General features: G+C 47.0%; 1 protein-coding gene across 2 annotated transcripts in view; it reads right to left on the minus strand.

Moving 5' to 3' along the window:
* The window catches only part of NHLRC2 (NHL repeat containing 2), a 144,182-nt gene that overhangs the window by 34,178 nt on the left and 84,832 nt on the right, over positions 1–25,172 (minus strand). For both annotated transcript variants that reach the window (XM_063962559.1, XM_063962557.1), the window contains 2 exons: positions 23,631–23,753; positions 6,577–6,786 (listed from right to left, as the gene is read on the minus strand). In XM_063962559.1, the coding sequence (XP_063818629.1) occupies positions 6,577–6,786; positions 23,631–23,753 (333 nt within the window). The remainder of the gene's footprint in view (positions 1–6,576; positions 6,787–23,630; positions 23,754–25,172) is intronic.

Below are 25,172 nucleotides of genomic sequence, written 5' to 3' on the forward strand. Positions count from 1 at the left end.
GTAGACCTTTGTCCATTCCTGCCTGAAGGAATGCTAGGACTCTGGAAACTCTGAAAGACCTAGGGTCGACTTTCCAGTCACTGCACCATTGAATATAGGCTTGCCATATTTTGTGATAAATGCGAGCTGCAAATGGTTTCCTTGCTCTGAGCATTGTTTGAATTACCTGTTGTGAGAATCCTCTTGCTTTCAGAATGGTAGTCTCAAGAGCCACGCCGTCAAATACAGCCGATCCAGGTGCTTGTAATAGCAAGGACCCTGTGACAGTAGATCTGGTTGTTGAGGGAGTAGGAATGGAGCGTCCATCAACAGCCTTTGCAGATCTGTGTACCAATGTCTTCTGGGCCAAACCGGAGCTATTAGTATCACAACGCCCTTTCCTCGTTTTACCTTTCGCATCACCATGGGCAACAGGGCGATCGGTGGAATCAAATAGGACAGACAAAAGTCTCATCTCACTGATAGGGCATCCACAAAGGTCGCTCTGGGATCCTTTGTCCTTGACCCGTATGTGGGAACTTTGTTGTTCTGATGGGACGCCATGAGATCTATCTCCGGTAACCCCCACTTGTCTACCAGAGTCTGGAAGACCTTGGGGTGCAAAGTCCATTCGTTTGCATGAATGGCGTGCCGAAAGAGAAAATCCGCTTCCCAGTTTAAGACTCCTGGAATAAACACTGCGGACAAGGCTGGATGATGAAGTTCTGCCCACCTTAACGTGTGGTTTACCTCCTTCATTGCTTTTTGGCTGTGAGTTGCTCCTTGATAATTAAGGTACGCTACTGCTCAGCATTGTCCGAGCAAATTTGAACTGGTTTCCCCTGAAGAATGTGCTTTGCCGGAATGAGTGCCATATAAATGGCCCAAAGTTCCAATATATTTATTGGCAGGCAACTTTCTTCCTTGGTCCACTGCCCCTGGAAGCAACTTTTTCCTAACACTGCTCCCCAGCCCTGAAGGCTGGCATCCGTTGCCAGAATTTTCCAATCTGATATCCAAAAGGGTCTCCCTATGTCCAGATGGGATGTCTGTAGCCACCAGTCTAATGACCTCCCTACTTCCAGAGGAAGGACCAGTGTCTGCTTTTCTATTGTCTAATGAAAACCATTCCATCTGGAAAGGATCAAACGTTGCAGAGGCCTCGAGTGGAACCGAGCACACTCCACCATGTCGAATGTCGATACCATCAATCTCATCACACACATTGCTGCATGAATGGATACCCCCTGACTGTGTAGCAGCTCCTGAATCCTTGACTGACCTTTGGATATTTTGTTCAGAAGTAAAATTACTCTCTGAAGACCAGAACCCAACACAGCGCCCAAGTGAGTCATCTGTTGTGACGGAACCAGGGACTTTGCCCAACCGTGTCTCTGCAAACAAGCTATTGTCTGTTACAGATGACACTGAACAAATTCCTGAGATTGTGCCAGGATTAATAAGTCATCGAAGTATGGAAAAATCCTTATCCCCTGCTGACAGAGATAAGATGCCATTATCACCATAATTCTGATGAATACTGTGGGAGCTTTGGCCAGTCCAAATGGTAGGGCCTGAAACTGAAAATGTTGCTGGAGGATAGCAAACCTGAGATAACACTGATGGGACAGTGCTATAGAAACATGTAGGCAAGCATCCTGGATATCCAGGGATACTATAAAATCCTCCGGCTCCATGGCCAAAATAATGGAATGTAAAGTCTCCATATGAAACCGAGGCACCCAAATGTACTTGTTCAGCACTTTGAGATTAAGTATGGGCTGGAACGAACCATTTGGCATCTTGACTAGAAGCTGGTTGGAATAAAAACCTTGTCCTCGTTGTGTAGGAGGAACTGGAATTATCACTCCTGACTGAAGCAATTTCTGAACTGCCTCTTGCAAAGCCCTGGCCTTCGTTTCCACTGAAGAGGGGCTGGTACGAAAAAAAAACTTTGAGGAGGGTGTTTCTTGAAAGCAAACGCATAACCGTGCGATAGTGCTTCTTGCACCCAGGCATCTGTGGTGGACTGCTGTCAGATCTGTGCAAAATGAAGAAGTCGGCCTCCCACCCTGGGGTCCCCCAGGTGGAGGCCCACACCATCAGGCTGATAGCTTATCTTCTGACTTGGAAGCCGGCCCTCTGGTAGCCCAATGCTTTTTAGTCTTACGGTTTGCCATAAACCTTTCCTTTTGCTTTTCCTTGAGTCCAAAAAAGCTAGAAATCTAGGCTTGAATGTGTGTGTGAAAGGAAAGTTCACTTTCTTGGAGTCTGCTTCTGACTCCAAAATACTGTTTAATTCTTTACCAAAAAGAATACAGATGAAACTCAGAAAATTAGAATATTGTGCAAAAGTTCATTTATTTTAGTAATTCAACTTAAAAGGTGAAACTAATATATTATATAGACTCATTACATGCAAAGTGAGATATTTCAAGTCTTTATTTGTTATCATTTTGATGATTGTGGCTTACAGCTTAAGAAAACCCAAAATCCCAGAAAATTAGATTATTACATAAAATCAATAAAAAAAAGGATATTAAATACAGAAAAGTCGGCCCTCTGAAAAGGGTTCACTACGATATGCCGGCGGTCGGGCTCCCGGCGACCAGCATACTGGCGCCGGGAGCCCGACTGCCGGCTTACCGACAGTGTGGCGAGCGCAAATGAGCCCCTTGCGGGCTCGCTGCGCTCGCCACGCTACGCGCGCCACACTATTTTATTCTCCCTCCAGGGGGGTCGTGGACCCCCACGAGGGAGAATAAGTGTTGGTATGCCGGCTGTCGGGATCCCGGCGCCGGTATACTGTGCGCCGGGATCCCGTCAGTCGGCATACTGAAGACCACCCTCTGAAAAGTATAATCATCATATGTACTCAGTACTTGGTTTGGGCCCCTTTTGCATGAATTACTGCCTCAATGCGGCGTGGCATGGATTCTGTCAGCCTGTGGCACTGCTGAGGTGTTATGGAAGACCAGGATGCATCAATAGCGGCCTTCAGCTCTTCTGCATTGTTCGGTCTCATGTCCATGTGGTTTGCTTTCCATCAGCCTTTCAGCCTGTTTTTATTGAAAGGCTGCAGATTCCTGTACTGGATGTGATAAACCCCAGGTGGAATGTTGCATGTAAGGGTTAACAGAGTAACCTATCCCTGGTATAAAAGCTGGCATTGTCCGCTCAGCTATACTGGATAATGTCTGTGCAAAAGTAGCCCAAGGGGGGTTCAACTTGAACCCGTGCCTGCCTTGGATTATTCAGGAGGCTTAAGTGAAAACTAAAACAGTTTGCACATAATCCATTTTGAACCAGATCCTGAGAGGTTAACCCAGTTTTGCAAGACAAACATGAAAATGAGTGTTGGTGCTGTTGTGGAGAGTGAATAGTCCTCACCCTTGCCTCTCTTAGACTTGATAAATAAATCGCACACCTGTACAGTGTTAACTACACAATTTGTGACTGAAATCACCTTAAAACTTGTTAAAGTGACATACAATCCGATCCCTCCCTGCTTTGCACCAGCATTGAGGAACAGAATACACAGAAACTGACAGAAAATAGTGAAGTCAGCAACCACACTAGCAATCAGTCACAGGTTATACATTAGTATAATAAGCAATATGAGCACATATTCAACTACAGATACATTTTAAGTATGTAGGAGACACATATTACTACATTACCTTACATAGGACTTTAAAACTTATTCAGTCGTACAGCGAAAAAAACAGCAGCAACAGTTTACAGACTCATATGCATCAGGCACTTATCCAACTATTCAAACTCAATGGTAGACAGAGACTTAGGGGTATATTCAATTGAAGTCGAAAACTGTCGTCTGTTGAAAAGACGTCAGTTTTCGACTTTTTTTTTTAGGTCGGAAGGGGTTCCAACCTATTCAATATTTTCGACAAGTTGAAAAATTCGACTTGTCGAAAAGCACGTGGATCGGCGGAATAGCTGCCGATCCACGTGCTTGTGTCGAAAACGGGTTTTGGCCCCCTTTTCAACCATCTCAGTCCGACATCGAAAGATGTCGAACTGAGATGCGGACCCAGAGGAGGAGAGTGGGGAGAGCCGCAGGGAGACGGGGGACAGCCAGAGGAGATCAGCGCTACAGAACAGCGCTGCAGCAGGATGACACACACCCGCGCCGCTCACGGCAGCGTCCACCCGGCTCCAGCAAGCTTGCTGGAGCCGGGTGGACACTGCCGTGAGGTTGGGCAGCTGTGTGACATCCATCTGTAGTGCTGATCTCCACTGGCTGCCGGCGGCTGTCCCCCGCGGCTCGCACCCCCTCTCCTCCTCTGCGTTCCTCATCTTAATTCGACTTGAAAAAGTCGGAAGGGGTTCCTTCCAGGGAAGCGTCTGACTCCCCACTGCTGACATCAACCCCAGGGATCATGGCCTCATACTACCCCCTGATGCCTGAGCACTGGTGCACCCGAGTTGGCAGCCGCGTCAGCGACTGTTTGGTAGTTTCCATCCCGAAACAGTGCGGCTGTGTCTCGTGTTTCCCCTGCTAAGTGGAACAGTTGCCTTACCTTCTCCCCATGCTCCGCCCACAGCCTGGTAATGTCTGCTGGACCTGCTAGTACATCCTATACAGACGCCCGCCGAAACAGCACTGTACACGTGGCTAAGCGTTGTCGCAACCCGGCAGAGAGTTGTTGAAGCGACTCTTTCTAAGGTACGTATTAGACGCTTTTTAGAAAGATCGCTCAAAAAAAAAAAAAAGTGTAAGACTATAAAAATAAAATAATAACAAGCTTATGGCTGCTAAAAAAAAAAAAAAAAAACAGCAGCCCACTGACCATGGTCCGGCTCCTGCCGCACAAAACAAAAAACTGATTTGCCTGATCCAGGAGGCTGGGATATAGGGGACTGGCCATTGCATTCTGGGATGCTGAAAGCTTTGATCGTTGGTGCCAATCCGCTGTCGCTACCTCACATCCCAATGTTTATCCTGTGGATAACCTGTGGACCATGCAGGAGAAAAGAAGAAACTGCATTCACTAGATCTTGCGAGATCAATCACTATACGTATAACTTAAACAGGTCTTAGGGGCAGAGGACAACTGTTTGTGATTCCAACCGGGGTTCAAAAAGGTCATGCCCCTTCCAAACAGGCCACTTCTATATGGACTTCGAAAAAATAATGCAGCAATGCGAGACAGATGGACATAAGGTGGCAGAAATACTAGAGCTCGCTCTATACGAGAGGTGGCAATTTCTTAGTCATATAAAGCTCAGGCCACGGTGACAGAGCTCTGCAAGCAGCAGACCGGACACCTCTCCGCACCTTCATTAGTCATTATCAATCGGACGTATTGTCCTCTACTGGCTCTCAGTTGGGTGACACGTTCTCCAAACGGCCAACGAAAACAATTTTCATTATTGCAACATATGTAGATTGGAGTTTCTGTTTCCTTCCCTATTGTATTGCTTTGTTCATCCCATTGGAAGGACGGCCATGGAGAATTAAAGGCGAAATCTGCAAATTATACTCACCAATAATCGCTTTTCTTCAAAGTACTGATTGGCGGAGGTTCCCCATTAACATCACATGTTTTCAGAGGCAGCACTTAAAAGATACTATGGGGGTGATTCCGAGTTTAACGTAGCCCTGCACAATTTTGCAGGGCTACGATCCTGACCAGAGAAATGCGGGGGGGCGCCCAGCACAGGGCTATCCCGCCCCGCATGTCAGTGCTGCCCCACCCAGAAGTGCAAAAGCATCGCACAGCAGCCGGCCAGCGCAGCTGTAGCATGCTGGCCTGGAGCTACTAGTCGCTCCCCGGCCCGCAGCGGCTGCGTGTAACGTCACGCAGCCGCTACGGCCCGCCCCCTGCACGGTCCAGCCACGCCTGCGTTGGCCAGACCGCGCCCACAAAACAGCAGACAAACACCGCCGCTCCGCCCCCCCCCAGCGACCACCTCTGCCTGTCAATCAGGCAGAGGCGATCGTAGCGCAGCGACTGCCTTTGGCCGTCTGGCATACGCCAGTGCACTGCAGCGCCGGCGCAGTTCTGACCCGATCGCACCGCTGCAATAAATTGCAGCGTGCGATCGGGTCAGAATGACCCCTTTAATACCCTCTACAGGGAGTGCTTTTACCTACGTATCTCTACCCATCTATCCAACTGGAATGGACATAAGCCCAAGGTAAAGACTACCATGGAGCATTCAGAAATTAAGGAATTATCAGAGATTATTTTATTATCATGAGAAGTAAAGAAAATGTCGTCCACGTCAAAGGGACCTAATGATCAACAGACGCAGACGTTTCAAAGTAAAGGTGCCCGGACTTGCTGCTCTTTCGCTACGTACCAATTAGATAGTCATTATGCATAATTAGAATTAATTCCTAATTCGAAGTCCAACATTGGCCAATTTAATTAAAAGTGTCACACTGACCAAGAACAATCGCACAGCGATCATCCAATTTTTTAGCAAGAGACGTATAAAATTAAGAAGCGCATCAAATTAAACTTGCCTTCCCTTTTATACACGTCACTTGGGCAGCCAGATGTCTTGGAATAAGAAAGTTACAGGGGATAATAAACATATTACAGACAAGTAAGGTGATAATGAACCTACCACAGAGACCGTTTTGGTCTCCAAATCCAGGACCTTAATGTGATGATTATTTGTGTCGGCAACATACAACAGATGTCCATCTCCCCCGAGGCAGAGGCCACCAGGCTCGTTGAAGGACGCCTCCAGAAAACTTATCCCGGTCAGGTTCCCGGCTTGCCCGATACCAGCCAATGTAACACAGCTCTTGGCTTTTGGATCCACAACTTTGATCTGACATAAACAGGAGAGAGATAAAAAAAAAACAGAGATAATCCAGGTGCCGACAATATTACACCAATGACCCCCATACCACAAAAACCATTTCTATCTTGGTGTAAGAGTACGCTATGCACAGCGTAGGCCTCATGGCGGTTTTATGGTTCCTACTGACTGGTTAGGCTACATTCTCACTGGTTCAGGCCGCAATATGGATGTTTCCAAGGTGTGAAGGTGCCAGGTACCTTTAAACCTAGCCGGGTACATATACTTGGCTGGTGTGGCTGCTTGGCTCTCCACACACATGGGCCCTCATTCCGAGTTGTTCGCTCGCTAGCTGCTTTTAGCAGCAGTGCAAACGCTAGGCCGCCGCCCTCTGTGAGTGTATCTTAGCATAGCAGAAGTGCGAACGAAAGGATTGCAGAGCGGCTACAAAAAAAAAAATTGTGCAGTTTCTGAGTAGCTCGAGACTTACTCCTACTTTGCGATCACTTGAGACTATTTAGTTCCTGTTTTGACATCACAAACACGCCCTGCGTTCAGCCAGCCACTCCCCCGTTTCCCCAGCCACTCCTGCGTTTTTATCTGGCACGCCTGCGTTTTTCAGCACACTCCCCGAAAACGGTCAGTTACCACCCAGAAACACCCGCTTCCTGTCACTCACCGATCAGCAGAGCGACTGAAAAGCGTCGCTAGACCTTGTGTGAAACTGCATCGGCTTTTGTGAAAGTACGTCGCGCGTGCGCACTGCGCCCCATACGCAGAAGTGCCGATTTTTTTGCCTGACCGTTGCGCTGCGAACGAAAGCAGCTAGCGATCAACTCGGAATGACCCCCATAGACAGAAGAGTATGACCAAGGAAGAAATGTATTACACCTCCAAAAGAGATAAAGTAGAGACGTTCCAACCAATCAGCTTCTGTCATTTTTCTACCAAGCCCCAGCGACAGCCAGGTGATGTGTGACATACGGTTTACCACATTTTAGTGCATTAGGGGTCTATTTACTAAGCTTTGGATGGAGATAAAGTGGACGGAGATAAAATACTAGCCAATCAGTGTCCAACTGTCATGTCACAGACTGGGTTTGAAAAAATGACAGTTAGGAGCCGGTACTTTATCTCCATCAAGGCTTAGTAAATAGACACCTTATTTCTTTAGTTCTGGAAAAACCTCTGCAATCTCCTCCAATGTGCAATGGTCACAATCTGTCAGGGTAATTATTTATCTCACACAAGACTAATAACCGTCTATAAATAAAAAGATTCCCTCACGTCATTACTGTGATGGAACAGTTCTGCAGAACTGTATAGAAAACGAAACAAATGACCTCGTCCATACTTCTCAGGGTGGTTTAACGTACAGCGATCCATCTCCTGCCACGGGTAGAACACCGAGTGTTTCCTGCACTTCTTAGTTTGAACTTTAACACACATAAAAACACATCCACTATCACTCAGTGCCGGGCAGCAAACCGCTCAGGGACCAGAGAGAGCGGTCACTTCCCCAGCTCGCTGCCAACTCCCATAAAATAAAGGAAATCATTAATTAGAAGTCACGGTGAACGGCGCCCCATGTGCAGCCTCTCGTGTTTTGTTTTTCAGAGTGACGTTAATAGTGCTGCGGTGAGGTAACAGGGCTGCTGTCCTCATAACACTGGCTGGGAACGGGTGTACAGGAGGGCAGCGTAATATGTCTGTACATACTGACAGCAGACATTGCTAGGGCTATCTGTGTGCATGCCTGGGCTTCACACACAGCAACAGCTGCTGGATGGAAGATGCCACTGAGCAAGAGATTTTATATATATATATATATATATATATATATATATATCTATCTATCTATCATTATTTCATTGCCCATAGTGAGCACCAAAAGGGTAGGGGAATGCGGGAAACCACCTGAGGTTTTTACTGGGGACTGGTTTTGTAGGGTGGTGCACTAAATTCTGCTGTGCAGCACAACGGACAAAGCTGAAGAATGTTGTGACTAGAGGATGGCGGCGGCAGCTTAGGTGTCCCTAATGGGTCCAACCATCCAGTTCTAGCGCAACTTCAGGATCCAGTCTTCGTGCACATAGATCTAGCACTATGGGAACGATGCATTAATGCTTGGAAGACGATAAAGTAGAGAGAGATAAAGTACCAGCCAATCAGCTCCTTACTGCCATGTTACAGGCTGAGAAAATGACAGGAGCGGATTGGTTGGTACTTGGGATCTCTCTGCAAGCTTTGATAAACCTCCCCATGTTTTCTCTAAGAAAGAAAGAAAGAAAGAAAGAAAGAAAGAAAGAAAGAAAGAAAGAAAGAAAGAAAGAAAGAAAGAAAGAAAGAAAGAAAGAAAGAAAGAAAGAAAGAAAGAAAGAAAGAAAGAAAGAAAGAAAGAAAGAAAGAAAGAAAGAAAGAAAGAGCCCACAATGAAATGGATAGTAATACTAATTGCATATAGAATTCAGGGTCTGGTTTGGGATTTTGCCAAGCATTACTAGTTAATCAAGATTCTCGTTTTGGCCAAATCCTAACAATTCTGCCAAAAACATATTTTTTTTCTCTCCAAAAAACAGGAATCCTGACAACATTGCAGTTTTATTCACCAACACAAATAGTTACTACTGTGTGCTAAAAATAAATGTAAGATTTTTTTCATTTAGGCCTTTCCTACTTAATTATACAATTTAACAAACAAAAAAGTGTCACGAGTCACTCTTATATATAGATGGAGTGTACGTAGGTCTCGGGCCCGTGCCCCCCCCTTTCATTTCTGACTTTTTTTTTCAAAAGGAGAACAGCAGCAGCACTACTGCTATTTGTGTCAGTCAGATTTGATAAAACAGCCAGCAGGCACTAGGACCCGCCGCTGCTCTAACAGCAAGTCCGTGTGGTAACCAATGGGGAGGCTGGAGCTGCAGCTCCAGCCTCCCCCTGCTCACACCGCAACCTACCTCCCCCACTGCCAACCAGCCGGAGTCCAGCCCAGGCGCGGGGTACAAATGCCAGCATGGAGTAAGACTGTTACTTATGACTGTGCAGAAGGCTTCATTAGCCCTCACTGCACCGCACAGTTTCCCAGCACTTCTTCCTCCACTTCCTTTACCACCATGCTAGGTGCAGTCACACTCAGCCTCAGCTTTGAGAAGGCGGCCCGTGTGATTGTGACAGGGCTGTCCGGCAGGTGTCTTATGCTGCTTGTTGGAGATCCAGCTGGCTGCTTCTGCTAATCAGAGATGGGCAGTTCGTGTCCTGCAGTCTGAGTCTCAGTACAATGCCCAAAACAAGGTATGCTGCACCTGCCACCACCAACTAAACACTGTAATAATTATATTGTGCTCGGTTGCCTTCCAGGCTCCCATAACTAATGGAACAGGTGACCAACATTTCAAGGCCCAATCAGACTTTTCATCAGGGTGAAACATTGGCAATAAACCAGGATGCGCTCCTACAGCCAATCATTACCTGATGGCGTATTCTGTGAGGCCACGCCCCCTGTGATACCACTCCTCTTATCTGGGAGCACGCGTGCCTTAGGTGCATGTAAATATAACTATTACCGTTCCCCTATCATGGTGCCCCCCCTTTCATTTTCTTCTGGATCCGCCCCTGAATCCAGCCACGCTCTTGTAAGAAGGTTAGTACTTGGTACTGACTGCATGTTCTAATCTTCCAATCAGGATGTTGTACAAATACATCCATATCTAGAGCCAATGTTTCTCTTTCATCCACTATGGGACACTGGAGTCTTATACAGTAAGGGGTGTGAAGCTTGCAACCGGAGGTGTGGCACAATCTAAAAATTAGCATTGTCTGCACAGCCGGCTCCTCCCCCTTCACATCCTTCATCCCCCAGTTTGAAAAATTGTGCTGGAGGTAACAGCACGTGGGAGCACTGAGCTCCTGACTAAAACTCTAAAGAGCTGTAATAAGGGCTGCGTCAACCTAACAAAAAGGGGGACAAGGCTGCTTAATATTGGAGACAAAGATCCTTATTGAAGGGAACTGCATCTCTCTGCAAGGAGATCCTCTAATCCACACAGTGAGTACTGGTTTTATAATAGGTTATTTATTTATTTATTTCCCCTGTCAGCATAAACGTTTTTTCTATTTAAACATGAGGTCATCACAGCGGCGCAGCGGTCACCAGCGAGCAGAGACTGAGCGGGGCTGGAAGAGCACGTCGGGGGGATACGAGTAAGTCTCCCACACTATGCAGCCGCTGACAAGCGCCGCTAGCGGTCCCGGAGCACGCAGACAGGGCAAAGACGCGTGAGGGGAGACACAAGCAAAGCACCGCTACGAGACTTCGTCAGAGCGGTCCCAGAGCGCGCGCGGCGGGGGGGCAGAGACGCTGCAGTGATTTCCACGAGGCTGAGGAGATCCCTCAGCCGCGTGAGGGAACCCGCACCAGTACATAACAAGAGCGCCTCCCCATATATATAGAAATCTATAGTGACAGGCTGCAGTACTTGTAAGCGCTGACTAGTGAGTTATAATAGATAAAGTTTACCTAGGAACAGAAAGGAGATTTGGAAGTTCCCAAAATTCTTCAGTGGCGGCCATTTTAATTATTCCTAAGTGGTGCCATTCTAAGGGGCAAGGATCAGCCCTCCCACTTGTATAGATACCAAGAGGGATGGTTATTGTAGCAACAGCTCCCTCTGCTGGTGAAAGTATATATTTAGAAAAATACTGTGAGGATCTCCTGAACAAAAATAAGATTTTACTTACCGATAAATCTATTTCTCGTAGTCCGTAGTGGATGCTGGGACTCCGTAAGGACCATGGGGAATAGCGGCTCCGCAGGAGACAGGGCACAAAATAAAAGCTTGAGATATCAGGTGGTGTGCACTGGCTCCTCCCCCTATGACCCTCCTCCAAGCCAGTTAGGATACTGTGCCCGGACGAGCGTACATAATAAGGAAGGATATTGAATCCCGGGTAAGACTCATACCAGCCACACCAATCACACCGTACAACTCGTGATCTGAACCCAGTTAACAGTATGATAAATTTAAAGGAGCCTCTGAAAGGATGGCTCAACAATAATAACCCGAATTTTTTGTAACAATAACTATATACAAGTATTGCAGACAATCCGCACTAGGGATGGGCGCCCAGCATCCACTACGGACTACGAGAAATAGATTTATCGGTAAGTAAAATCTTATTTTCTCTAACGTCCTAAGTGGATGCTGGGACTCCGTAAGGACCATGGGGATTATACCAAAGCTCCCAAACGGGCGGGAGAGTGCGGATGACTCTGCAGCACCGAATGAGAGAACTCCAGGTCCTCCTCAGCCAGGGTATCAAATTTGTAGAATTTAGCAAACGTGTTTGCCCCTGACCAAGTAGCTGCTCGGCAAAGTTGTAAAGCCGAGACCCCTCGGGCAGCCGCCCAAGATGAGCCCACTTTCCTTGTGAAATGGGCTTTTACTGATTTTGGCTGTGGCAATCCTGCCACGGAATGTGCAAGCTGAATTGTACTACAAATCCAACGAGCAATCGTCTGCTTTGAAGCAGGAGCACCCAGCTTGTTGGGTGCATACAGGATAAACAGCGAGTCAGTTTTCCTGACTCCAGCCGTCCTGGAAACATATATTTTCAAGGCCCTGACAACGTCCAGCAACTTAGAGTCCTCTAAGTCCCTAGTAGCCGCAGGTACCACAATAGGTTGGTTCATGTGAAATGCAGAAACCACCTTAGGTAGAAATTGAGGACGAGTCCTCAATTCCGCCCTGTCAGAATGAAAATTTAGGTAAGGGCTTTTACATGATAAAGCCGCCAATTCTGACACACGCCTAGCTGAAGCCAAGGCCAACAGCATCGACACCTTCCACGTGAGATATTTTAAATCTACCGTAGACAATGGTTCAAACCAGTGTGATTTTAGAAATCTCAACACAACATTGAGATCCCAAGGTGCCACTGGAGGCACAAAAGGAGGCTGTATGTGCAGCACCCCTTTCACAAATGTCTGAACTTCAGGTACTGAAGCCAGTTCTTTCTGGAAGAATATCGACAGGGCCGAATTTTGAACCTTAATGGACCCTAATTTTAGGCCCATAGACAGTCCTGTTTGCAGGAAATGCAAGAAACGACCCAGTTGAAATTCCTGTGTAGGGGCCTTCTTGGCCTCACACCACGCAACATATTTACGCCAAATGCGGTGATAATGTTTTGCGGTTACTTCCTTTCTGGCTTTTACCAGAGTAGGGATGACTTCTTCTGGAATGCCCTTGTCCTTCAGGATCCGGCGTTCAACCGCCATGCCGTCAAACGCAGCCGCGGTAAGTCTTGGAACAGACAAGGCCCCTGCAGTAGCAGGTCCTGTCTTAGAGGTAGAGGCCACGGTTCGTCCGTGAGCATCTCTTGAAGTTCCGGGTACCAAGACCTTCTTGGCCAATCCGGAACCACGAGTATAGTTCTTACTCCTCTCCTTCTTATGATTCTCAATACTTTCGGTATGAGGGGCAGAGGAGGGAATACATACACTGACTGGTACACCCACGGCGTTACCAGAGCGTCCACTGCTATTGCCTGAGGGTCCCTTGACCTGGCGCAATATCTGTCCAGTTTTTTGTTTAGACGTGACGCCATCATGTCCACCTTTGGTCTTTCCCAACGGTTTACAATTTGGTGGAAGACTTCTGGGTGAAGTCCCCACTCTCCCGGGTGAAGGTCGTGTCTGCTGAGGAAGTCTGCTTCCCAGTTGTCCACTCCCGGAATGAACACTCTAGAATGTTTATATGAAGAGATGTTTCCATGCTTGACCACAAGCCCTGGAAATTCCTTCCCTGTGTGACTGCTCCCCAGCCTCTCAGGCTGGCATCCGTGGTTACCAGGATCCAATCCTGAATGCCAAATCTGCAGCCCTCTAGTAGATGAGCCCTCTGAAGCCACCACAGGAGAGACACCCTTGTCCTTGGCGACAGGGTTATCCGTTGATGCATCTGAAGATGCGATCCGGACCATTTTCCCAGTAGATCCCACTGAAAAGTTCTTGCATGGAATCTTCCGAATGGAATCGCTTCGTAAGAAGCCACCATTTTTCTTAGGACCCTTGTGCACTGATGCACTGAGACCTGTCCTGGTTTTAGGAGGTTCCTGACTAGCTCGGATAACTCCCTGGCCTTCTCCTCCGGGAGAAACACCTTCTTCTGGACTGTGTCCAGAATCATTCCTAAGAACAGTAGACGTGTCGTTGGAATCAGCTGCGATTTTGGAATATTTAGAATCCATCCGTGCTGACTTAGCACTACCTGAGATAGTGCCACTCCGACTTCTAACTGTTCCTTGGTTCTTGCCCTTATCAGGAGATCGTCCAAGTAAGGGATAATTAAGATGCCTTTTCTTCGTAGAAGAATCATCATTTCGGCCATTACCTTGGTAAAGACCCGAGGCGCCGTGGACAATCCAAACGGCAGCGTCTGAAACTGATAATGACAGTTTTGTACTACAAACCTGAGGTACCCTTGGTGAGAAGGATATATTGGGACGTGGAGATAAGCATCCTTGATGTCCAGCGACACCATATAGTCCCCCTCTTCCAGGTTCGCTATCACCGCTCTGAGTGACTCCATCTTGAATTTGAACCTTTTTATGTAAGTGTTCAAAGATTTTAGATTTAATATTGGTCTCACCGAGCCGTCCGGCTTCGGTACCACAAATAGTGTGGAATAATACCCCTTCCCCTGTTGTAAGAGGGGTACCTTGATTATCACCTGCTGGGAGTACAGCTTGTGAATGGCTTCCAGAACTGCCTCCCTGTCGGAGGGAGACTTTGGTAAAGCAGACTTCAGGAACCGATGAGGAGGAAACGCCTCGAATTCCAGTTTGTACCCCTGTGATACTACCTGTAGAATCCAGGGATCCACTTGCGAGTGAGCCCACTGCGCGTTGAAATACTTGAGACGGGCCCCCACCGTGTCTGAGTCTGCTTGTAAAGCCCCAGCGTCATGCTGAAGACTTGGCAGAAGCAGGGGAGGGCTTCTGCTCCTGGGAAGCGGCTGCATGGTGCCGCCTTTTTCCTCTTTCTCTGCCCTTGGGCAGAAAAGAGTGACCTTTTGCTCGCTTGTACTTATGGGAACGAAAGGACTGAGTTTGAAAAGACTGTGTCTTTTTCTGTTGATGTGAAGTAACCTGGGGTAAAAAAGGTGGATTTTCCAGCAGTTGCCGTGGCCACCAGGTCTGTTAGACCAGCCCCAAATAACTCCTCCCCCTTATACGGCAATACTTCCATGTGCCGTTTGGAATCTGCGTCCCCTGACCACTGTCTGGTCCATAATGCTCTTCTGGCAGAGATGGACATTGCGCTTACTCTTGATGCCAGGGTACAAATATCCCTCTGCGCATCACGCATATATAGCAATGCATCCTTTAAATGTTCTATAGTTAACAGAATATTGTCCCTATCCAGGGTATCAATATTCTCAGTCAGGGAATCCGCCCATGCGACTCCAGCACTGCACATCCAGGCTGATGCGATTGCTGGTCGCAGTATAACACCAGTATGTGTGTATATACTTTTCAGGATATTTTCCAGCCTCCTATCAGCTGGTTCTTTGAGGGTGGCCGTATCAGGGGACGGTAACGCTACTTGTTTAGATAAACGTGTGAGCGCCTTATCTACCCTAGGGGGTGTTTCCCACCGTGCCCTAACCTCTGGCGGGAAAGGGTATAGTGCTAATAACTTATTAGAAATTAGCTGTTTTTTATCGGGGGAAACCCACGCTTTATCACACACCTCATTTATTTCCTCAGACTCAGGAAAAACTATTGGCAGTTTTTTCACACCCCACATAATACCCGCCTTTGAGGTATTTGTAGTGTCAGAAAGGTTCAATGCCTCTTTCATTGCCGTGATCATGTAACGTGTGGCCCTACTGGACATTACGTTTGTCTCGTCACCGTCGACACTAGATTCAGTATCTGTATCTGGATCCGTGTCGACCCACTGAGGTAGCGGCCGTTTTAGGGCCCCTGAGGGTGTCAGACGCCTGAACAGGCACTAATTGATTTGCCGGCTTTCTCATGTCGTCAACAGTTTTTTGTAAATTGCTGACATTATCACTTAATTGCTTAAACACAATCATCCAGTCAGGTGTCGACTCCCTAGGGGGTGACATCACTAACACAGGCAACTGCTCCGCCTCCACCTCATTTTCCTCCTCATACATGTCGACACACGCGTACCGACACACAGCACACACACCGGGAATGCTCTGATAGAGGACAGGACCCCACTTAGCCCTTTGGAGAGACAGAGGGAGAGTCTGCCAGCACACACCCAGCGCTATATATATATACAGGGATAACCTTATATAAGTGTTAATCCCTTATAGCTGCTGTTAATCTAGTTATTTGCTGCCAAAATGCCCCCCCCTTCTCTTTTTTACCCTGAATCAGATGCAGTACTGCAGGGGAGAATCAGGGAGCCGTCCTTCCAGCGGAGCTGTGAGGGAATAATGGCGCCAGTGTGCTGAGGAGATAGGCCCCGCCCCTTCACGACGTCCTTAACTCCCGCTTTTTTGTGTAAAATGGCAGGGGAAAAAATACATCCATATAGCCCTGGAGCTATATGTGATGTATTCCTTTTGCCAGCTAAGGTATATGTGTGTTATATTGCGTCTCAGGGCGCTCCCCCCCAGCGCCCTGTACCCTCAGTGACCGGAGTGTGAAGTGTGCTGAGAGCAATGGCGCACAGCTGCGGTGCTGTGCGCTACCTTAGTCTTGAAGACAGGATGTCTTCTGCCGCCGCTTTCACCGGACCTTCGTCTCTTCTGGCTCTGTAAGGGGGACGGCGGCGCGGCTCCGGTGACCCATCCAGGCTGAACCTGTGATCGTCCCTCTGGAGCTAACGTCCAGTAGCCTAAGAAGCCCAATCCACTCTGCACTCAGGTGAGTTCGCTTCTTCTCCCCTTAGTCCCACGATGCAGTGAGCCTGTTGCCAGCAGGACTCACTGAAAATAAAAAAACCTAACTAAACTTTTATTCTAAGCAGCTCTGGAGAGCTACCTAGTTTGCACCCTTCTCGGCCGGGCACAAAAATCTAACTGGCTTGGAGGAGGGTCATAGGGGGAGGAGCCAGTGCACACCACCTGATATCTCAAGCTTTTATTTTGTGCCCTGTCTCCTGCGGAGCCGCTATTCCCCATGGTCCTTACGGAGTCCCAGCATCCACTTAGGACGTTAGAGAAATAATTGTACTTTATCATTTATATTTTCAAAGGACTTCTACTACAAAGATCCTGAAGAAAATACAAGGAAGCAGGCGGATACCAACTCTACCATCGTAGCCGATTTACAGTTGGGGCGTGAGGGTCGCAAGTCGGCTGGTGTTTTTAATTATTTTTTATTTTATTTTTTACTTATTTATTCTTGTCCTGTTCCTTTTGCAATATAAGGAAGGGAAGAGTAATTCCAGCTGGATCCGATATCTTTGCTTCCGTCATGTATCACAGTCTTTCTTTTCCTAGTTTAAAAAGGAAAGCGCAGCGTAGTACCCTGGTAGGGTGTTTAAACACAACCAAGACCTGTTATATTTGTACGAATTGTAACAAGAAGAGCACGCGGATTGGCAGCTCCGGGGTGTGCGACTCCTGCTTAGACAAGGACGCTACACCTGGGAGCAGTGCTCCGTCTAGGTCCTGGGAAGAAAACCTTGCAGATAGAATCTCCAAGGAGATGGCGGAATCACGCAAGCAGCAATCGGAATGGGCTGCGGGATTCTCAAAAACGATGGAAGAATTTCTCATCAGGTTAACACTGCCCGCACAAGCAGAAACAAATGTGCGCAAGGCAGTTAAAAGACCTCCTCCTATTGTACCAGAATCAGAGGAGGAGGGTCTTATTATTGATACAGAGGAAGGTGAGTTGATTGAATCTAACCTAGACGCTGATCCTCCGGAAGAGGACACGGCAATCTCGGGTATTGATTCCTTAATTGACGCGGTAAAAGAGATCCTAAACTTTAAAGTGGAAGAAGTTAAGGAGCCCGAGGATTTCGAATTATTCGAATCCCAAAAACCGCGTTCAGCAGTGTTTCCCATTCCTACATCTCTCCAATCTCAAATGGAGGAGGCTTGGAAGCAACCTGATAAACACTTTCAATTTCCAAAGAGGTTTCAAGTAACTTACCCTTTACCTAAAGGAGTAATGGATAAGTGGGAGACTCCACCAGTAGTGGATGCTTCCCTAGGAAGGTTGTCTAAAAAGACAATCTCGCCAATACCTAATGTAACAACTTTAAAGGATGCTTCAGACCGTAAGGTTGACACAGCTTTAAAGTCAATTTTCGTAGCAGTAGATGCGGCACAGAGACCTACGACCGTCTGTCCTTGGGTTAAAAAGGCCATGGGAGCATGGTCTGGACGTATTGCACAGGCTATTGAGGAGGAAAATAGCTTGGAAGAAATTACCCAACTGGCAGAACATATTAAAGAATCAGCTTCATACTTGTGTCAAGCCTCAAAGGATCTTAGCAGGATAGCATCACGCATCTCCGCATCGGCCATATCGGCTAGACGGATTTTATGGCTCAGAGAATGGCAAGGAGTCTCGGACACCAAAACGGCAGTGGAATCCATCCCCTTTGGGGGTGAAATGCTTTTCGGTCCAGAGTTGGACAAGTGGATTTCACAAGCTACAGCAGGGAAGTCCACCTTTCGGCCTACTCCTTATACGAGAACCACTCCACGGGTTAGGAGAGGTTATTCGGGACCAATGTTTAATTCATTTAGATCACAGTCCTTTCGAGCCAGAGGAAGAGGGTTCGGTACACAAGCACATGGAGGCAGAGGTAGAGGCCGCTCACAGTCAGCAACCAGAAAGCAGGATAAACCTGCTGACAAGACCGTGGCATGACGGCCTCCCAGCTCACCTGGAGTCCCCCTTGGTGGGCGCGCGTCTTGAAGGTTTTCGGGATATCTGGGCTAAAACCTCACCAGAACTTTTTATAAACAACATAACTTCCATGGGGTACAAACTGGATTTTCAACAGAGGCCTCACAGTCAGTTTTTTTTACAACGGGATTGCCTCGGTGCCCTCAGAAAGCAAAGGCACTACTAACAGCAATTCAGAAATTGCTACGGTCAGAGGTCATTATTCCATCTATTCCAATCTTTTTGTCGTGCCAAAGCCAGACGGGACGGTCAGACAGATACTCAATTTAAAAGTTTTAAACCAGTTTCTAAGGGTCTGCAAATTCAAGATGGAATCAATCCAGTCGGTCATTGCAGGCTTAGAACAAGGCGAGTTCATGGTATCCATGGACATAAAGGATGCATATCTGCATATCCCAATCTGGACTCCTCACCAGGCTTACTTAAGGTTCGCACTGGTGACGGATCACTACCAATTCAGGGCCTTGCCGTTCGGTCTATCATCAGCCCCAAGAATCTTTACGAAGATCATGGCAATCATGGTTGCAGGATTGAGACTGTTGGGGGTCATAATTATACCTTATCTAGACGATCTACTGATCAAGGCATCATCTCAGGAACAGCTGATCAAGGAGGTTCAGACATTTCATTAATTTCTCATTCAACATGGGTGGATTGTGAATTTCCAGAAATCCAACCTCATGCCTACTCAACGGATTAAATTCCTCGGTCTCATCTTGGACACGGTTCAATTGAGAGTATTCCTACCAGAGAACAAGGTCCAGGACCTACAGAGATTAGTGGCTCAGGTACTGAGGACACAAACTGTTTCTCTAAACCTCTGTGTGCAACTTCTAGGGAAGATGGTGGCGTTGTTCGAAGCTCTCCAGTACGGAAGACTTAATTCCCGACCATTCCAGATGAACCTCATTGCTCAGGGAGAGGTTTCACACTGGTTTCTACATCGAAGAATCCGACTTCCACCGCACATATGAACCTCCTTAATTTGGTGGTCGTTGCACAGGAATCTCGCAGCAGCCAAGAGATTCGGCATTTGGAATTGGAGGATCCTGACAACGGATGCCAGCCTCAGAGGTTGGGGTGCCATCTTAGAGGAACATCAGTCTCAAGGCAGATGGACGTTACTGGAAAACAGCCTACCCATAAACATTCTCGAACTCAGCGCAGTTTACACTGCGCTTCTCTTAGCCGAAGACCTAGTCATTGGTCAACACTTAAAGATACAGTCGGACAATGTCACGACGACGGCTTACATAAACCGTCAAGGAGGAACAAAGAGCAGGATGGCGTTAAAGGAAGCCACAACCGTCTTGTTGTGGGCAGAAAGGCGAAACATCATCCTCTCGGCAGTGTTCATTCCAGGTGTGGAGAACTGGGAAGCAAATTCTCAGTCGCCAGGACATGCATCCGGGAGAGTAGTGCCTACATCCACGGATTTTCGACATGGTGGTGAGGAGATGAGGACTACCTCAAGTAGACCTAATGGCGTCTCTGCAAAACCATCAGCTGCCCAAATATGTGTCCAGGACAAGAGATCCAGCAGCGGAAGGAGTGGACGCATTAACACTTGCTTGGTGTTACAGGAGGGTTTACATTTTTCCACCTTTCCCACTCATACCCAGGGTTTTGAAAAGGGTGAAACGAGAACGAGTGTGGGCAATTCTGATCGCACCAGATTGGCCCCACAGGAGTTGGTACTCCTACCTGCGGGGGTTACTAGCGGGCAGATCCTTGGCAGTTACCTGAGAGAGAGGACCTGCTGTCTCAGGGACCGTTGCTACACCCAGACCTGAACAGGCTGCATTTAACGGCGTGGCTATTGAAACCCGGATCTTAAGAAACAGAGGGATAACAAGAACGGCCATTCCTACGATGCTTGCCGCTAGGAAGCCGGTCACAGCCATGCACTACTACAGTATTTGGAAGAAGTACATGAACTGGTGTCAGGAACGTGGGTGGAGTTCGACGAACTTCCACTTATCCAGACTTCTACTTTTCCTTCAGGCCGGTCTAGATGTAGGACTGAGGCTGGGCTCTCTGAAGGTTCGAATTTTGGCTCTCTCCATCCTATTTCAACAGCGGTTAGCATCCTTGCTGGAGGTTCAGACCTTTTTACAGGGGGTTCTGAGGATACAACCCCCTTTTCGTCCTCCCACTGCGCCGTGGGACTTAAATTTGGTGTTGGAATTTTTGAGATCACCAACTTTTGAGCCGTTGGCAAGAACAGACCTGCAATATCTCTCTCGGAAGGTCACGTTATTGCTTGCCTTGGCCTCGGCCAGAAGGGTTTCTGAGTTGGGAGCCTTATCGTGTAAGAGTCCCTTTTTCATGAGGATAGAGCAGAACTCCGTACAAGAGCAGATTTCCTTCCTAAGTTTGTTTCGGGGTTTCATGTAAACCAGCCAATTGTGGTCCCATCTTTCCAGGGTCTCGCAGATAGGGACGTGTCCTTGGATGTTGTCCGAGCTTTACAGGTATACGTACAAGTTACATAGTCCATCAGAAAGTCGGACCATTTGTTTGTTCTTTATGATGGGCCAAAGAAGGGTTGGCCAGCATCTAAGCAGTCTTTGTCTAGATGGATTAGACTTACCATTCGGGCTTATATTTCCTGTGGCAAACAAGTTCCGGGTGAGACGTGTGCTCATACCACCAGATCACTGGGTGCATCGTGGGCAGCTGCCAGAGGTGCTTCCACTACTCAACTTTGCAGAGCGGTGACGTGGTCCTCAGCCCACACGTTCGCGAAATTTTACAAGTTTGATGCCTTTGCGTCCGGAGAATCTAAGTTCGGACGTTTAGTTTTGCAGGCCACCGACAGCATTCCCTCCCTAGGGGATAACTTTGGGACGTCCCCTACTGTATAAGACTCCAGTGTCCCCTAGTGGATGAAAGAGAAAAGAGGATTCTGGTACTTACCGATAAATCCATTTCTCTGAATCCTCTAGGGGACACTGGACGCCCGCCTCGGTGCTGTCAACCTGCTGTGTACAAAGTTCTTGTTCAAACAGTTCGTGCAAACAGCGTTAGTTTTTCAAGAGTTTCTTGGATGCTGTTTGCTATGTTGTATGGTTCGGTTCCTCGCCATGTGCTATAGTATCATGTCCTATTCTCTCAGTCAAAGTTTCCAAACTGGGGGATGAGGGATGTGAAGGGGGAGGAGCCGGCTGTGCAGACAATGATACTTTTTAGATTGTGCCACACCTCCGGTTGCAAGCTTCACAACCCTACTGTATAAGACTCCAGTGTCCCCTAGAGGATTCAGAGAAATAGATTTACCGGTAAGTACCAAAATCCTCTTTTTACTGCAGCTAATAACGTCATCAATAATTCTGTAATGGTTTGTGAAGGACGTTGCCAGATTGATAGTCAGATCGGTGACTTGGAAGCGTTGTCCAACTAGTGCAAAAGTCCCTGAGGATTGTCAGACACGGAATAGTCAGGGATCTAAATCTTTGCCCTTCTTGTGTGAAGCCCCTGGGACAATCGCTAGGGTTTGGAGTTAGACCTGTAGACTGCTGTGCAGAGCCTCTACCTCTGCGGAGTCTGATGGAGTCCTGCACTGTATTAAATGGAATTGCATCCTGTATGAATTCTTTACAGATCTATGATACAATGTGTAAATATATCTGCTAATTGTGCAATTCTGCCCCCTACTGGGGACTAGGATTAAACCTTTCATCTTTAATCTAAAATACTCAAAAAGGCAGTTTAGTGGTAGAAGGAATATTCTGCCACTAGACCATCTTCCAGGTTTATGGTTTCTCACGTCTTTGAATTGCTGACGTGATGATGGAGAATGAAAATACTTAAAGCTTCGCTCTTGTAGGAATCTTCCTTCCAGAACCCAATTTGTCTCCAGATATAAGGGCCCCTCCGAATGGGAGATTAGCGAGATAACTTTTAGGCTGGGCGTCTGCTGCCCAGGGTAAAGAGTGGCCTCTCCCAGCCACTGATGCCATAGATATTTCTGAAAACTCAAAGACGCCCAAGTTACCTCCTCCTGGACACCCGTATAGAGTCTCTCTCCCCATCGTCTGAGGGCTCTGATCACACAGGCTATGCTTGATTGTTGATGTTGGAAAATAAAGTAAAATAAAAATTATCTATCCACGGGGGACTCTCAGTGGCTCTGCAATAAAAATACTCGCTACAGGTGTGTCCACATCGGGGCACAGTACTCCTGAACCTCTCCAGCACTGAACGTATACATACTTTGCAGAATATACAGTAAACTGACACTTTACACCTCAAATATGCTCATTCCTCATAAAGATAGTGATCTTCCAAAGGGGGTTAGGAGTTCCAGCGGCAGCTGGTCCTTCATCCATACTCTAGATGACCCCCAACTGCTGTACAACTACACATACCAGCCTGTCTTGCCAGAGTTTTAATATGCCCTAACAGCAAAACTGTGGCATGACATACTGGGAGGTGTAGTTCCACAACAGCTGGAGTATGAAAGGTTTCTTACACATGTTCAAGATTTGTGCATAGTTCTGGCAGTGTTTAAATGAAACACCCATGGCATCTCTAATCGCTCTGCTTCATTGGGGGAATCTCCAAAACACTGCAGAGAACCACATCCTAATGCAGAATAGCAGCTCTGCAAATCTGGTATTGTCCGAGAGCCTGGTTTCTTAACTCCACGGGTAGCACACAGATACCCGTCCAAGGTTAATGGTCAAAGACTTCTCACAGGTTACACAGCTTTATTCTGGGGGACTTCCAGGAGTTACGTTGTTTTAGCCATACTGCATTACGCTGCCGGATGTGGTTGCTGCACATCAGTGACGTTGGTAAATGTTCCTCCAACGCACGGCACCCAGTGACCAGCATTATATACTCTCTACCTAATCCTACACAGGAATTACCCATTGTAGTGTCTGTCATTGAGGAATGAACAGGTAAGGACATCTAGAAGGAGAGACCAGTATACAGAGCAGCCACAGACTGTGTCTCACCTTGTGGTTATATGAATCTGCTACATACAGGAGATTCCTCTGCCAGTCCCAGGAAACTCCCAGTGGGTGTTGAAGCTTCCCATTAATTCCAACCCCATCAACATCACCAAAGGCAAACAGGTTCTGTGATGGAAATAAGTAGGTATGAGAGCAGAACAAGATGTTACTGTAGGAATAAAGTCAGTGTGAGAGGAGAACAAGACGTTACTATAGGAATACAGTCAGTGTGAGAGGAGAACAAGACGTTACTATAGGAATACAGTCAGTGTGAGAGGAGAACAAGACGTTACTATAGGAATACAGTCAGTGTGAGAGGAGAACAAGACGCTACTAGAGGAATACAGTCAGTATGAGAGGAGAACAAGACGTTACTATAGGAATACAGTCAGTGTGAGAGGAGAACAAGACGTTACTATAGGAATACAGTCAGTGTGAGAGGAGAACAAGACGTTACTATAGGAATACAGTCAGTGTGAGAGGAGAACAAGACGTTACTATAGGAATACAGTCAGTGTGAGAGGAGAACAAGACACTACTATAGGAATACAGTCAGTGTGAGAGGAGAACAAGACACTACTATGGGAATACAGTCAGTATGAGAGGAGAACAAGACGTTACTATAGGGATACAGTCAGTATGAGAGGAGAACAAGACGTTACTATAGGGATACAGTCAGTATGAGAGGAGAACAAGACGTTACTATAGGAATACAGTCAGTATGAGAGGAGAACAAGACGCTACTATAGGAATACAGTCAGTGTGAGAGAACAAGACGTTACTATAGGAATACAGTCAGTATGAGAGGAGAACAAGACGTTACTATAGGAATACAGTCAGTATGAGAGGAGAACAAGACGTTACTATAGGAATACAGACAGTGTGAGAGGAGAACAAGACGCTACTATAGGTATACAGTCAGTATGAGAGGAGAACAAGAAGCTACTATAGGAATACAGACAGTAGGAGAACAAGACGCTACTAGAGAAATACAGTCAGTATGAGAGGAGAACAAGACGTTACTATAGGAATACAGTCAGTGTGAGAGGAGAACAAGACGTTACTATAGGAATACAGTCAGTATGAGAGGAGAACAAGACGTTACTATAGGAATACAGTCAGTGTGAGAGGAGAACAAGACACTACTATAGGAATACAGTCAGTATGAGAGGAGAACAAGACGTTACTATAGGAATACAGTCAATATGAGAGGAGAACAAGACCCTACTATAGGAATACAGTCAGTGTGAGAGGAGAACAAGACCCTACTATAGGAATACAGTCAGTGTGAGAGGAGAACAAGACGCTACTATAGGAATACAGTCAGTGTGAGAGAAGAACAAGACGTTACTATAGGAATACAGTCAGTATGAGAGGAGAACAAGACGTTACTATAGGAATACAGACAGTGTGAGAGGAGAACAAGACGCTACTATAGGAATACAGTCAGTATGAGAGGAGAACAAGAAGCTACTATAGGAAAACAGACAGTATGAGAACAAGACTCTACTATAGAAATACAGTCAGTATGAAAGGAGAACAAGA

The sequence above is a fragment of the Pseudophryne corroboree genome, chromosome 3, assembly GCF_028390025.1.
Source record: "Pseudophryne corroboree isolate aPseCor3 chromosome 3, aPseCor3.hap2, whole genome shotgun sequence".
Taxonomy (NCBI): domain Eukaryota; kingdom Metazoa; phylum Chordata; class Amphibia; order Anura; family Myobatrachidae; genus Pseudophryne; species Pseudophryne corroboree.